Source organism: Bubalus bubalis, chromosome 9 (assembly GCF_019923935.1).
Source record: "Bubalus bubalis isolate 160015118507 breed Murrah chromosome 9, NDDB_SH_1, whole genome shotgun sequence".
NCBI lineage: Eukaryota > Metazoa > Chordata > Mammalia > Artiodactyla > Bovidae > Bubalus > Bubalus bubalis.
This window is the reverse complement of record NC_059165.1, coordinates 85,384,990-85,399,301: the sequence shown is the minus strand read 5'-3', so window position 1 is coordinate 85,399,301 and position 14,312 is coordinate 85,384,990. Positions and strand designations below refer to the sequence as shown.

At 35.1% G+C, this 14,312-nt stretch overlaps 1 protein-coding gene across 2 annotated transcripts in view; it reads right to left on the bottom strand.

The window, feature by feature from the left end:
* SLC12A2 (solute carrier family 12 member 2) overlaps positions 1-14,312 on the bottom strand; it is a 91,922-nt gene that overhangs the window by 16,648 nt on the left and 60,962 nt on the right. For both annotated transcript variants that reach the window (XM_025293037.3, XM_025293038.3), the window contains exons 16-18: positions 13,362-13,473; positions 11,709-11,849; positions 2,163-2,269 (exon numbers count right to left, since the gene is read on the bottom strand). In XM_025293037.3, coding sequence (XP_025148822.3) covers positions 2,163-2,269; positions 11,709-11,849; positions 13,362-13,473 — 360 coding nt within the window. The remainder of the gene's footprint in view (positions 1-2,162; positions 2,270-11,708; positions 11,850-13,361; positions 13,474-14,312) is intronic.

The window sequence follows — 14,312 nt, the reverse complement described above, 5'->3', positions numbered from 1 at the left end:
CGACCCCATGGACTATACAGTCCATGGAATTCTCCAGGCCAGAATACTGGAGTGGGTATCCTATCCATTCTCCAGGTCATCTTCCCAACCCAGGAATCGAACCGGGGTCGATTTACCAACTGAACTATGAGGGAAGCCCAATGGCAGCAGGCTTTTCTCTAGTTATTATCTTTAATTACACAAGTAATCAATGTTTATAATATGCATATAAAAATGATATGGTAACCTATAGCTAGACATAACAAAAAGAAAACTAGTAAAATGATCAAACTTTTGCTCCTATTGATAAATATGTCATTGTAAAAGGTCTCTTGTCGTTGTTTTAAATCACAGGGAGACAATTTCAACCTCATTTCTCCTTGGTTGAATTTTAAACATGGTCAAAAGAGATTCACTGGACAAAAAATGAATAGGCATTCTCAGCTCTACTGTCAGAAGTCTAATTAATTATTAGAAAAGAAATAACTACAAGTATTTTTTTAAATAGTTAATAAAGTAACTGAACCAAAATCAATTTCCTTTAAGAAAATTCAGGGAATATAGCTCTAAGCTAAATGTTTTTGCTATAACATATAGAAATTCCTATCATCTATATAATTTCGTTAAGCTATAGAAATTGATTTGCAGTTTCAGACCCTCAATACTGTTAATACATACATAGTAAATAAAGTATACCTCAACTGTTCCAGGTATTTCAAATCACAGCCAAAACATAAGTGTCACAAGCTAAAAGAGTAAGCAGTATCACTGCTTTCAAACAGCCACCAACTCTTATAGTTTAAGAAACAAGAGAGCAATATTTGACTATTTTTAAACTGCTGCCTGACACATAATACCGGACTTTCAGAGCAAACATTCACTTCAGTTCCTGCAAGATCAGTGTCAGATAAGACTCCCTTCTTTCAGTGCTCCCATTATTACAGACACAGCAAAAAATGAATGATTATTTGCAAAAATGTCCCTTTTTATGTCTTCTAGGATAACTATTCCATCTCACTGCTCTTACATCTGCAAAGGAAAAAAGCATACTCCCTGGTTCAAGGCCCACATGATGGATTCTTTCTTTCATACTGTCCTTCTTTCCCTAATCCCCATGTATACAAAGTACAGACCACAGAATAAGAAAGGGAGAATGAAATGCTGTTTATAAACAAGTAACAAGCCCAAAGAGCAGTCACAACCTCTGACAAACCAGCAGAGCTTGAATTTTACTAAAACCACTTAACAATTCCTTGGGAAATCTTATCTACGGCACGTTTTACTAATCAATACAAGGAGATTTATAAAAATAAAGTATAAAATCTGAGTACTTCCACAAAAATGTTTCAAGGCAGCTACAAAAACAAAAATATTATATGTGACACAGGCAAATAATTATATGGTTCTATCAATAGACACAATAGGAGCTCTAGGAAGGGAAGCAGCTCCAGTTAGTTAAGGATAAACAGACAAAAATTCACAGAGAAATAGGATGTGAATCTGGTCTTAAGAGTTATTTTGCTAGATAAAAATTTTGCTTTAAAATGAAAATTTTTATTAAGAAATTACTTTATAAAGAGTGAACTGTTCTATTTCATCAGCAGCTATGACAAGAAGAAGCTACTCTTCAATCAACTATGATGTAGGGAGAGGGAATCCTATGTTCATGTGGACGAGACAAAGAGATTTGCTAAATAAATACCAGGAATACTATAATAGAAAAAGAAAGTACTTTTCAAACTTAAAAACAAAATCTGACAAAATAAAAAGAAATTTTATTTTTTATTAAAAAATTCAGTTCCAAAACATATTTGTAATATAGTAAACAGATACATATGCAAAAATTAATAACAACATGGATATAGTAATATCAGAAAGACAAAGTAACAAAAGGATAAGAACTCATTAGACAACCTGTAAATTGATATAAATCAAAACTAAGCTATCTTATAAACTTCATTGACAATACCACAGAAAAGTGAACAGTAAACTCAAAGGTGGGGAAAAGCAAACATATTAAGTGCATTTTAAAAAGGAAATGGAAATAATTTCCAAGTGATTATTTTCATTCTTATCCTTTTACTATAAAAGACTATGTAAGAACAGACTTCAAAAACCAGTGCAAGCTTTCAAAATCAGTACTTTCTCAATCAACTAAATTACTGAATTAAAAGGATACTTACTGAAATAAGTTTATATACATATCTACATCCCTCATATCTGCTTGCAACCAGTCTTTCTTAAATCCAAGGACAAGTGTATTTGGTTTCATACGCCCAAGACCAGCAGCCTAAAACACAGAAAAAATACAACTTTAAAGATATGCTATTCACAAAATGGTTTTTAAATGACAAGATCCTAATGGACAGACTCCAAACATTTCAAAATTGTGTACTCTTATCAGTAAAAATTCTTGAGCAATACGTGCATACTTATAATAAATTACATATACTATATAAATCATATTACTTACGGTTAAACATATAAAAATAGAAGATAAAATTAAACAGATGAAAAGTTCTAAATTTTTGTACTTTCATGACATCAAATTTTTTTATTTTAGTAAGAGAAAGATGATAGAATATACTTAACCCTTCATAAAAATCATAACAATACAGTGATACTCTCAATTATATGTATTTTGATAACAGCCATTTAAACCTGATCAGAAGTCCAAATTGAAGACATGCATTGCTGGCTACAGTTTAGAATTCCATCAACTGTTCTCGCAACTTTGTGCAGAGTTGCAATTCGATGTGCTTAACAAATATGCCCCCAAATCCAATTAATTTCTTTTATAATATTTTTAAAACACATTGAAAATCCTATTCTCAAGGCTGAGTACACATAAAAGATAAAATAGTTTGCCATTTTAGCCATTTTAAAATGCACAATTCAATGGCATTAATCACATTCACAGTGTTGTACAACCAACCCTGCTATCTATTTCCAAAACACTTTACCATCACCCTAAACAGAAATTCTCTAAACACTAATTCTTTCCTCCCTCCAGGCCCTGGCTTATTTCATTTAGCATACTGTCTTCTAGGTTCATCCACGTTACAGCATCTATTAGAACTACTCTCCTTTTTATGGCTGAATAATATTCCATTCTATGTATTTACAGTATTTTGTTTATCCATTCATCTGTTGATACATAATTAGGTGGTTTCTACCTTTTGGCTACTGTAATGCTGAAACAAACACTGGCCTAAAAACATCTCTTTGACTCCCGGCTTTTAATTTCTTTGGGTATATGACTAGGAGTAATAAATTGTTGGATATACAGTAATTCCTTGTTTAAACTTTTGAGTAACCACCAAACTGTTTCCCACAGCAGCTGTATCATTTCACACTCTCACCAGCAATGCAAACGATCCAGTTTCTCTACATCCTCAGCAACACTTGTTATTTTTTGTTTGTTTACCTAATTACATATAAGCTAGTAGTATAAAATGGTATCTCACACTATAGCTTTGATTTTGCATTGCCCAAGTGAAGAAGAACTAAAGAGCCTCTTGATGAAAGTGAAAGAGGAGAGTGAAAAAGTTGGCTTAAAGCTCAACATTCAGAAAACTAAGATCATGGCATCCAGTCCATCACTTCATGGCAAATACATAGGGAAACAATGGAAACAGTGGCAGACTTTATTTTCCTGGGCTCCAAAATCACTGCGGATGGTGACTGCAGCCATGAAATTAAAAGACGCTTACTCCTTGGAAGAAAAGTTATGACCAACCTAGACAGCATATTAAAAAGCAGAGACATTACTTTGCCAACAAAGCTCTGTCTAGTCAAGGTTATGGTTTTTCCAGTAATCATGTATGGATGTGAGAGTTGGACTATAAAGAAAACTGAGTGCTGAAAAATTGATGCTTTTGAACTGTGGTGTTGGAGAAGACTCTTGAGAGTCCCTTGGACTGCAAGGAGATCCAACCAGTCCATCCTAAAGGAGATCAGTCCTGAGTGTTCATTGGAAGGACTGATGTTGAAGCTGAAACTTCAATATTTTGGCTACCTGATGCGAAGAACTGACTGATTTGAAAAGATCCTGATGCTGGGAAAGATTGAGGGCAGGAGGAGAAGGGGATGACAGAGGATGAGATGGTCAGATGGCATCACCAACTCAATGAACATGAGTTTAGGTAAACTCTAGGAGTTGGTGATGGACAGGGAGGCCTGGTGTGCTGCAGTCCATGGGGTCACAAAGAGTTGGACACAACTAAGTGACTGAACTGAACTGAATGACTAATGATACTGAGCATTTTTTAATGTGCTCATTAGTTATCTTTATATCTTCTTTGGAGAAATGTTTATTCAAGTACTTTGCCCCTTTTTAAATAGAGTTGTCTTTTTGTTTCTTTGGAATTTCATATACATTTTGGATATTAGGACTATCACATATATAATGTGAAAAGGTTTTCTTCCATCCTGTAGGTTGTCTTTCTACTTTCTTGATAATGTCCTTGGATGTACAAAAGTTTTTAGCTGTGATGAGGTCAAACTTGTCTACTCTTTGGTTTTGCTGCTTGTGCGTTTGGTGCCATATCTAAGAATATGTTGTCAAATTCAAGATCATGAAGATTTACCTCTATGTTTTCTTCAGAGAGCTTTATGGTTTTACCCTTATCTGTGGATCTTAGATCCATTTTGAATTAAGTTTTTATGTGCTCTGAGGTCGCACTTAAGTTTTTATACATGATATACCTAAATCATTTTTGGTTAAAGATTAATTCAAGTACTTTTCAAGAGCTGACCATGTGCCACTGTCCTAAAGACTGGATAACTTGGGAACAAAAGCAATAAGCCTACCCATGTCAAGTTCACAGTCATTTCCAAAATGTTCTATTCATGCACAAATTTCAAAAAAGATTTTTTTAAACTCAGAATTATAAACAACCATTTACCTTTAGGAAACAGATAAAAAATACCTATTTTTGTTTTTTAAAACTAAGTGTTAGGTAGCAAGGTGGCTACTAACTACAGAGCATAATTTTGTTTCCCTTTTCTGGTAAGCGAAAACCAAGAAATATCTTCAAGTTTTACATATATATATATTTTTTTAAAGAACTAAGCTACAAGACGACTGGTAACTTCTTCATAATACAAAATACTGTCAGAGTTATTCCTTTTCTCATCACAAACTTTTGTACAATCTTATTATAATTAAAAGGTTTTATTTGTATAACATTAAACATCCTGAGGTATTCTGTGCACTTCTGCTTACAACTTCATTATCGTAATAACTTTCTCTTGAATGACTGGGTAAAGAAATTTCACATCAGTCATCCTAAATCCTTTGTAAATTATAATCAAAGTAGCTATTTAGTTAGGAGTAATATTTTATGTTTCTATAAAATATGCAGTATTTTAAAGAAATACCATTACTGAAAATATGTCTTCTCTAGAACATATTTCTTTTGGCTCAGAGAAAATAAGTTCTTTGTGAACTTCCATAACTGAAACTGATTTAGCAAAGTGCAATCATCTGAAGATTATTACAAATATCTTTAGTTTCAATCAAGACATTTTCCCTCTGTCATTTCTTTGAATTGTTAGCAATGTTTTTTGCATATCTTCCACCAGAATTTGCTGACAAGAAATGCATTTAGTTTTTTATAATAATTTTCTTTGTATCATTGTAACTTTTTATTTGTTTATTTATTTTTTGGTAACTGTTTTTAGTGTGGCAGAAAGAATAGCTGTTTCTTCAATAGTATGTCTTTGGCTATTAAGTGAAAACATTTCCAAATATCATGGTTATCCAGTTAAATACTATCGTGAGATTTGTATTACTTTAAGAATCACTGATAAAAATTATAGTTTTGGCTTCATGTTTTGGATGGTTTGTTTTTAAAAGGTTTAATTAATAGTGATGGTTTTAAATTATTATTTAATTAATTTAATATTATGGCATTTTATATATATGGAAAGGAGCTACAGGACATGGGTATAATTTAGTTTTAAATATTCTTATTGGCAATATTAAGTGATTTTGACCTTATTTTAGAAAATTTTTTTAAAAATTGCTTCTTACCTCAAAATGTAGCTGATGAAGAAGAGAAAAGGTTTCAGAAACACTCAGTATATATTATAGGATAATTCTAGGCTAGTTTTGCCCAGGAAAAAAGGTAATTATAGCTACACTAAGACTGGATGAGATCCATGTGGTTTAAGGATCATCATGATGTAATATGAATTTTCAGTAAAAACAAGAATTTTCTACTAATTTAAAATGACTGTTTAAAATTCAGTTCACAATCAAGTGGCTCCTGCCTTTAAAAAAAAAGTGGGGGGGGGGTGGGAAATAAAGAAGTTAGCAGTGTTAATGTCTTACTGCCAAAGGGCTCCATAAGCAAGCTATTGGCAAGACTATCTCTTAAAATGATCCAGCGGATGTTGGCAATTTGATCGCTGGGTCCTCTGCCTTTTCTAAAACTAGCTTGAACATCTGGAAGTTCATGGTTCACGTATTGCTGAAGCCTGGCTTGGAGAATTTTGAGCATTACTTTACTAGTGTGTGAGATCAGTGCAATTGTGCAGTAGTTTGAGCATTCTTTGGCATTGCCTTTCTTTGGGATCGGAATGAAAACTGACCTTTTCCAGTCCTGTGGCCACTGCTGAGTTTTCCAAATTTGCTGGCATATTGAGTGCAGCACTTTCACAGCATCATCTTTCAGGATTTGGAATAGCTCAACTGGAATTCCATCACCTCCACTAGCTTTGTTCGTAGTGATGCTTTCTAAGGCCCACTTGACTTCACATTCCAGGACGTCTGGCTCTAGGTGAGTGATCATACCATTGTGATTATCTTGGTCGTGAAGATCTTTTTTGTACAGTTATTCTGTGTATTCTTGCCACCTCTTCTTAGTATCTTCTGCTTCTGTTAGGTCCATACCATTTTTGTCCTTTATCGAGCCCATCTTTGCATGAAATGTTCCCTTGGTATCTAATTTTCTTGAAGAGATCTCTAGTCTTTCCCATTCTGTTGTTTTCCTCTATTTCTTTGCACTGATCGCTGAGGAGGGCTTTCTTATCTCTTCTTGCTATTCTTTGGAACTCTGCATTCAGATGCTTATATCTTTCCTTTTCTCCTTTGCTTTTCGCTTCTCTTCTTTTCACAGTTATTTATAAGGCGTCCCCAGACAGCCATTTTGCTTTTTTGCATTTCTTTTCATGGAAAAAGTAAGAAAGTTCCAGAAAAACATCTATTTTTGCTTTATTGACTATGCCAAAGCCTTTGACTGTGTGGATCACAATAAACTGTGGAAAATTCTGAAAGAGATGGGAATTCCAGACCACCTGACCTGCCTCTTGAGAAACCTATATGCAGGTCAGGAAGCAACAGTTAGAACTGGACATGGAACAACAGACTGGTTCCAAATAGGAAAAGGAGTACGTCAAGGCTGTATATTGTCACCCTGCTTATTTAACTTATATGTAGAGTACATCATGAGAAACGCTGGGCTGGAAGAAGCACAAGGTGGAATCAAGCTTGCCGGGAGAAATATCAATAACCTCAGATATGCAGATGACACCACCCTTATGGCAGAATGTGAAGAGTAACTAAAAAGCCTATTGATGAAAATGAAAGAGGAGAGTGAAAAAGTTGGCTTAAAGCTCAACATTCAGAAAACGAAGATCATGGCATCTGGTCCCATCACTTCATGGGAAATAGATGGGGAAACAGTGGAAACAGTGTCAGACTTAATCTTTTGGGGCTCCAAAATCACTTCAGATGGTGACTGCAGCCATGAAATTAAAAGACGCTTACTCCTTGGAAGAAAGTTATGACCAACCTAGATAGCCTATTCAAAAGCAAAGACATTACTTTGCCAACAAAGGTCCATCTAGTCAAGGCTATGGTTTTTCCTGTGGTCATGTATGGATGTGAGAGTTGGACTGTGAAGAAGGCTGAGTGCCAAAGAATTGATGCTTTTGAACTGTGGTGTTGGAGAAGACTCTTGAGAGTCCCTTGGACTGCAAGGAGATCCAACCAGTCCATTCTGAAGATCAGCCCTGGGATTTCTTTGGAAGGAATGATGCTAAAGCTGAAACTCCAGTACTTTGGCCACCTCATGCAAAGAGCTGACTCTTTGGATTCCAGTTGAGCTATTTTAAATACTAAAAGATGATGCTGTGAAAGTGCTGCACTCAATATGCCAGCAAATTTGGAAAACTCAGCAGTGGCCACAGGACTGGAAAAGGTCAGTTTTCATTCCAATCCCAAAGAAAGGCAATGCCAAAGAATGCTCAAACTACTGTACAATTGCACTCATCTCACACGCTAGTAAAGTAATGCTCAAAATTCTCCAAGCCAGGCTTCAACAGTATGTGAACCATGAACTTCCAGATGTTCAAGCTGGATTTGAAAAAGGAAGAGGAACCAGAGATAAAATTGTCAACATCTGATGGATCACGGAATAAGAGAGTTCCAGAAAAAACATCTACTTCTGCTTTATTGACTATGCCAAAGCCTTGTGGAAAATTCTGAAAGAGATGGGAATACCAGACCACCTGACCTGCGTCTTAAGAAATCTGTAGGCAGGTCAAGAAGCAACAGTTAGAACTGGACATGGAACAACAGACTGGTTCCAAATTGCGAAAGGAGTACATCAAGGCTGTATATTGTCACCCTGCTTATTTAACTTCTATGCAGAGTACATCATGAGAAATGCTGGGCTGGAGGAAGCACAAGCTGGAATCAAGATTGCTGGGAGAAATATCAATAACCTCAGATACATATATGACACCACCCTTATGGCAGAAAGCAAAGAAGAACTAAAGAGCCTCTTGATGAAAGTGACAGAGGATAGTGAACAAGTTGGCTTAAAGCTCAGTAATCAGAAAACTAAGATCATGGCAGCCAGTCCCATCACTTCATGGCAAACAGATGGGGAAACAGTGGAAACAGTGGCAGACTTTATTTTCTTGTGCCCCAAAATCACTTCAGATGGTGACTGCAGCCATGAAATTAAAAGATGCTTACTCTTTGGAAGAAAAGTTATGACCAACCTAAACAGCATATTAAAAAGCAGAGACATTACTTTGCCAACAAAGATCTCTCTAGTCAAGGCTATGGTTTTTCCAGTGGTCATGTATGGATGTGATAGTCGGACTATGAAGAAAGCTGAACACAGAAGAATTGATGCTTTTGAACTGTGGTGTTGGAGAAGATTCTTGAGAGTCCCTTGGACTGCAAGGAGATCCAACCAGTCCATCCTAAAGGAAAACAGTCCTGAATATTCACTGGAAGGACTGATGCTGAAGCTGAAACTCCAATACTTTGGCCACCTGAGGAGAAGAACTGACTCATTTGAAAAGACCCTGATGGTGGGAAAAGATTGAAGGTGGGAGGAGGTGATTACAGAGGATGAGATGGTTGGATGGCATCACCAACTCAATGTACATGAGTTTGAGTAAACTCTGGGAGATGGTGATGGACAGGGAGGCCTGGTGTGCTGCAGTCCATGGGGTCGCAAAGAGTTGGACACGACTGAGCAACTGAACTGAACTGAGCACGACCACATACAGATAGGCCCAGACAGTCAGATTTCTTTAGAAGTCCTTCTGTTTTCTTTAGAGTTGGGAACTAGCTTCCCACAACTATGTATCTGCATTTCAGCAAACAGTTTGCTAGCTGCATCTGTTCTCTGGTTTTCTATCTCTCTCACAACTTTTTGACCATCCATCAATTGCCTAAAAACAACATGAGACCCATCTAAATGAGGAGTTTATTTTGTTGTTATGAAGAACTGTGAGACATTTGTATCCTTCCCGTGGATACAAATTCTTTTTCTGAAGGGAAATTCTTTATTGTGTCTAACAGCAAAACACTCATCTTCAAAAAATGCTCCTTAAATGGATACCCCCTCCTTGTCCATTTCCTTCCTTCACTGAAGTCACCACCTTGAACCATAAAATCTTTGACAACTCAGTGAAAGAGACAACTTTTATAATATAATGGCTTCTGAGTTGATTTCCCAGTCCCCTTTTCACCTGTACAAAGACAACGAAAGTTCTTGCATGTTTTGGGGCAACATACCAGAAAATAATTCAAAGACAACTCTTCCAGCAGGTTGATTATTAGTGGCGATGTCAAAGAAACATCTAGGATGCTGAACCTTTATTCCCATGGTGTCAATACTTCGATCTCTGAGTAAAATACAGTTTCAGGTGAACACACTTTAAATAGGGAAAAATCAAGGACAAACTAATCCAATCATTTTGCTCCTGATTATCTTTTATCTTCTAAATAACTTGTGCAGGCCTTCTTAAATTCTTTGCACCAGTCCAGTTTCCTCTTCCCAGGGTCTGGTCCGTTAAAGCGTTTCAAATCTACCGCCACTAGAAAAGGCGCTACAGACTGTACTATGGTTTTAGTTTTAACTTCTGTCATTTAGGTTTCCTCTTCTTTTCATGTCTTTTACTCCTTTAAAAAAAAAAATCTCTTATTGATTTATAGTATTTCTTTATATATTGTGGACCATATTCTTTTGCTGATAACATGTTTTCTCCTTTAGGTCTGTGGCTTCATTTTCATGCTTTCTTTAACAAGCAGTTTTATATGTTAACTAAAAAAAAATTGGTTTCTTCTTCACAGTTCAACTTTTTGTGTCTCATTTAAAAACTTCTTCCCTAGTCCAAGATCAAAAATTTATTTTCTGTTTTCTTTTAAAAGCTTAAAAATTTTTCTGTTCTTGTGTAGATCTTTCAACTCAACCTGGAAATATTTTTTGTTCATCTTTAAAAAGACCTGTTATTTTTTTCACATAATCAGTCTTCCCAGTTCATCCTTTCAATGTCACCTCTGTCATGCATTTAATTTCCTATATCAAAGACTCAGTTTCTACTCAGTTGAAATGTCTGTCCCTACTTCAACACCACGATTTCTTAATCACTATAGTTTTATGATAAGGCTTTATGTCTGTCAAAGCAATCCTACTTCCACCTCTTATTATTCCAGAGGACTGCCTAGGGTATTCTTAACCATATGCTTGTCAAGTTTTAAAAGACACAAAATAGAAAAAGGCCAGTGACAGTACTCTCAATCTCCCACTCTACAAAGCAGTTCAAACAAAGCAAAGCAAAACAAGGGGCTTTTGCCTGAAGTTTTCTTTTGAAGAAAGAGGTTCCTATAAAAATAAGTTGGCCAACACTGTCTTCCTACAACCATAAGAGTTGAGGAAACTGAGTTTCAGAGAAGTTAAATAATTTTTTTGTTTGGTCCAAAATCTATAATAAGGAAGCAAAGCTAGTAGCAATGCTAGCTAGCATTTAAACCTAGGATTGATTCCAAATCCCATATTCTGGTTACTATGCCAAACACAAAACCCACGATAAGTCTAAGTTTAGAACTAGTACAATAATAGAAAAAAAATAAGGAATTAAAATTTCTTAAAAAATTAAATAAGGACTGCCATTACTTAACACTCTCTCCATAAAACCCAGTGACTCGCAGCTGGGAGTGAATGGGAAATACCTTAGGAAAAGGACAGAAATAGGCTAAGATAATTCACAAAGAGGTTCTTTGCTGTCAGCTAACAGCACAGTATTTCTATAGTCCTTTTAACTCCCAAATTACACAAACTGTAGTGGTATACAGTAATAAACATATGTTGAAAGTTTACAATTTTTATTAATGTGAATAATGAAACCTGGAATAAAAAACATTTTGAACACTTACACAGAATTAAAATGTTATCATTTAAAAGAGGTAAGAAATTTACCTGCATCAAATATTGTGCACCCTCTCTCAAATCATCTGCATGTACTGGAGCATAAAAAGCCTTCATTTTGTTTTTAATAAGCCACCGCTGATATTTGGCTTGATCAATGGACATCTCTTTCATAGCTTGTCTTCGAGGGCCCTTTAAGGTAAAAACATTAATAAGTCTTTAACTGAAAGGCAATCTATTCCATTTTCATAAAAAAGCTTCCAGTTATCTTGGCTTAAACAAGGCATCTGAACATAGCAGTGGGGGGAGAAGGGAAGTACAATATAATGCTAGCATTTTACTCTCAAATCGGTGAATTATATCCAATAAAGACTATGAAAAGACAGTGTTGATGGAACAGAGGCACAGAAAGAAGAGAAAAGGAAACAGACTTTGAAAAATAAATAAGTATTGGTAGTAGTAAATGAGAGAAATTATAAATTACTGAAAATGGAGACGATTTTACACAGAGAAAAATAAGAGCCTTCTGTTTTTCTATGGAAAGTTTCCCATCTTGTTTTTCATTTGTCTCAAATGTCTGAGTTATTAATTCTCAGAAACCTAGAAATATCATTAAAAGTCAAAGTTAGCTATATAAATTCATTTTTTCCTTTGTCCTTCTGTTGAACAATGACATAACATATGAAAGGAAATGAGTTTTTTCAACTTGCAATTCTATTTTGATCCTTGTAAGCAACACATAAAATATATTATATGTTTTACCTAAAGTGTATTAAGAAAAAAAAAACTAAAAATAAGATTAAAAGTTCACCTTAATTATACATGAATAAGGAACTGGAGAAGGAACTGGCAACCCACTCCACTATTTTTGCCTAGAAAATCCCATGGACAGAGGAGCCTGGTGGGCTACAGTCCACGGGGTCGTATAGAGTCAGACATGACTTAGCAACTAAACAAGACAAGGAATGGTACAACTTACCATTATTAGTAGAAAAATTGCCTCTGTGCAATTTCTTATGCTCAAGACTCCAACCTGAACTGATCTACTTGGAGACAAACTGAAACTCTGCAGGTCCCAAGTGGAGTCAGTGTCTCAGTGTGTTCTTCCACCACCCTACACACACATTTTACTACTCTACAAGTAGAAGATTAACTCTAGCAGCAGCTGGGACATAGGGCATATAACATGCATTTCTAGCACCAAAATAAAATAAGCAATAGAGCCTGGGAGGTAAGTTAATCTGGTAAATAAACACTCCAATTTCTTGTGCAGAAAAGATCCATCATCTAGTGATTTTAGCCAAGAGGCCAAAAATAAAACTACTTTTAGATGAACATTTACCCCTATTTTTAGTAATTTCCTTACTCATGAATAAAACTAAAATGAATGGGCAAGAATTCAGCTTTCACCCTACTCTTTACATACCAGATACTAAATATTTATCAGTACCATATCTGACAAGTAAATGTTCCTGGCGTTCTCAGGACTTTATTAGATTTATCAGTAAGAAAAAAACACATACCGAATTCCATTCAGCTTCCTTAGTTTTTTTTAGCTCCTTAGTAGGCTATTTTTCTTAGCTAAAGCAATATTGCTTCCTAAAAGCTACTCAAATTATTTCAAATCTAGAAAGATTCACAAATTACAAATGATATACACAGAGTGTAAAATGTTTTAATATGGAAGACAAAACTAGGACTTACCATATGCACATGACCACAGATCATCAAGCCAACATTTTTTGTGAAATCGTGAACAAGATGAAGTAAAGCTGGGCGTGAGTTTGGCGCACCTGTCATAACAAGACACTGAGGCCTAATTTAAGATTAAAAGGAGAAATGTAATTAGAGAAATTTAAGGTTTTGATAACATGGACATGATTTCAAGTTGCTTCTCTAACACTACATTGTTACACTAGACTCTCCTTTACACAACTGTCCTCAAGACACAGGCTACACAATTCTCATAGAAGATGACATAATCAGGGTTCCTTGGTACATGAGAAATGCAGAAACAAAATCTTCTTTGAGCAAACATCATAACAAATATCCTAAATTAATAGGTAATATACATCAAGATTCTGGGAGATACTACAGAAAGAAATGACCATAACCAATTAAAAACATGTAACAACTTTTCTTCTTCTAAAAGTAATAAACATTACAATTCTTTCAACAGAGTTCACAAAACTTCATGAGAACATGGCCATGTCTTCATGTAAAGAACAGGTCCCTTTCCTTCTTAGCCTCATCAAATCATACTCATTTCTGCTTAGTAATATCAGTCTTCCCTAATCTAGCTTAATTTTAGTGAATGTTGCTCTATGAGTAAAATCACCTATGGTGAAGAAAAGGTTTCTATTTGAACTAAAAGTTTTAATTCTAATTCATTAAAATGAAAGCCAAAATTAATTCAACTGCCTTTCAAAAAATAAGACACTCACATGATTTTTCATGTATTTTTAACTCTTGATTTTCACTGACTAGAAATAAAAGTCAATATTGTTTGAGGAAAAAATATTCACATATCCATTTCATAAATTCAAACAGATTCACAAAAACTCATTAAAACAACAATGTGTATAGTTAAACTTTAACAAAAAGCAAACAGGATGAGAATTCTGACTTACCTACTAAATTAGTAGCTCCTAACTG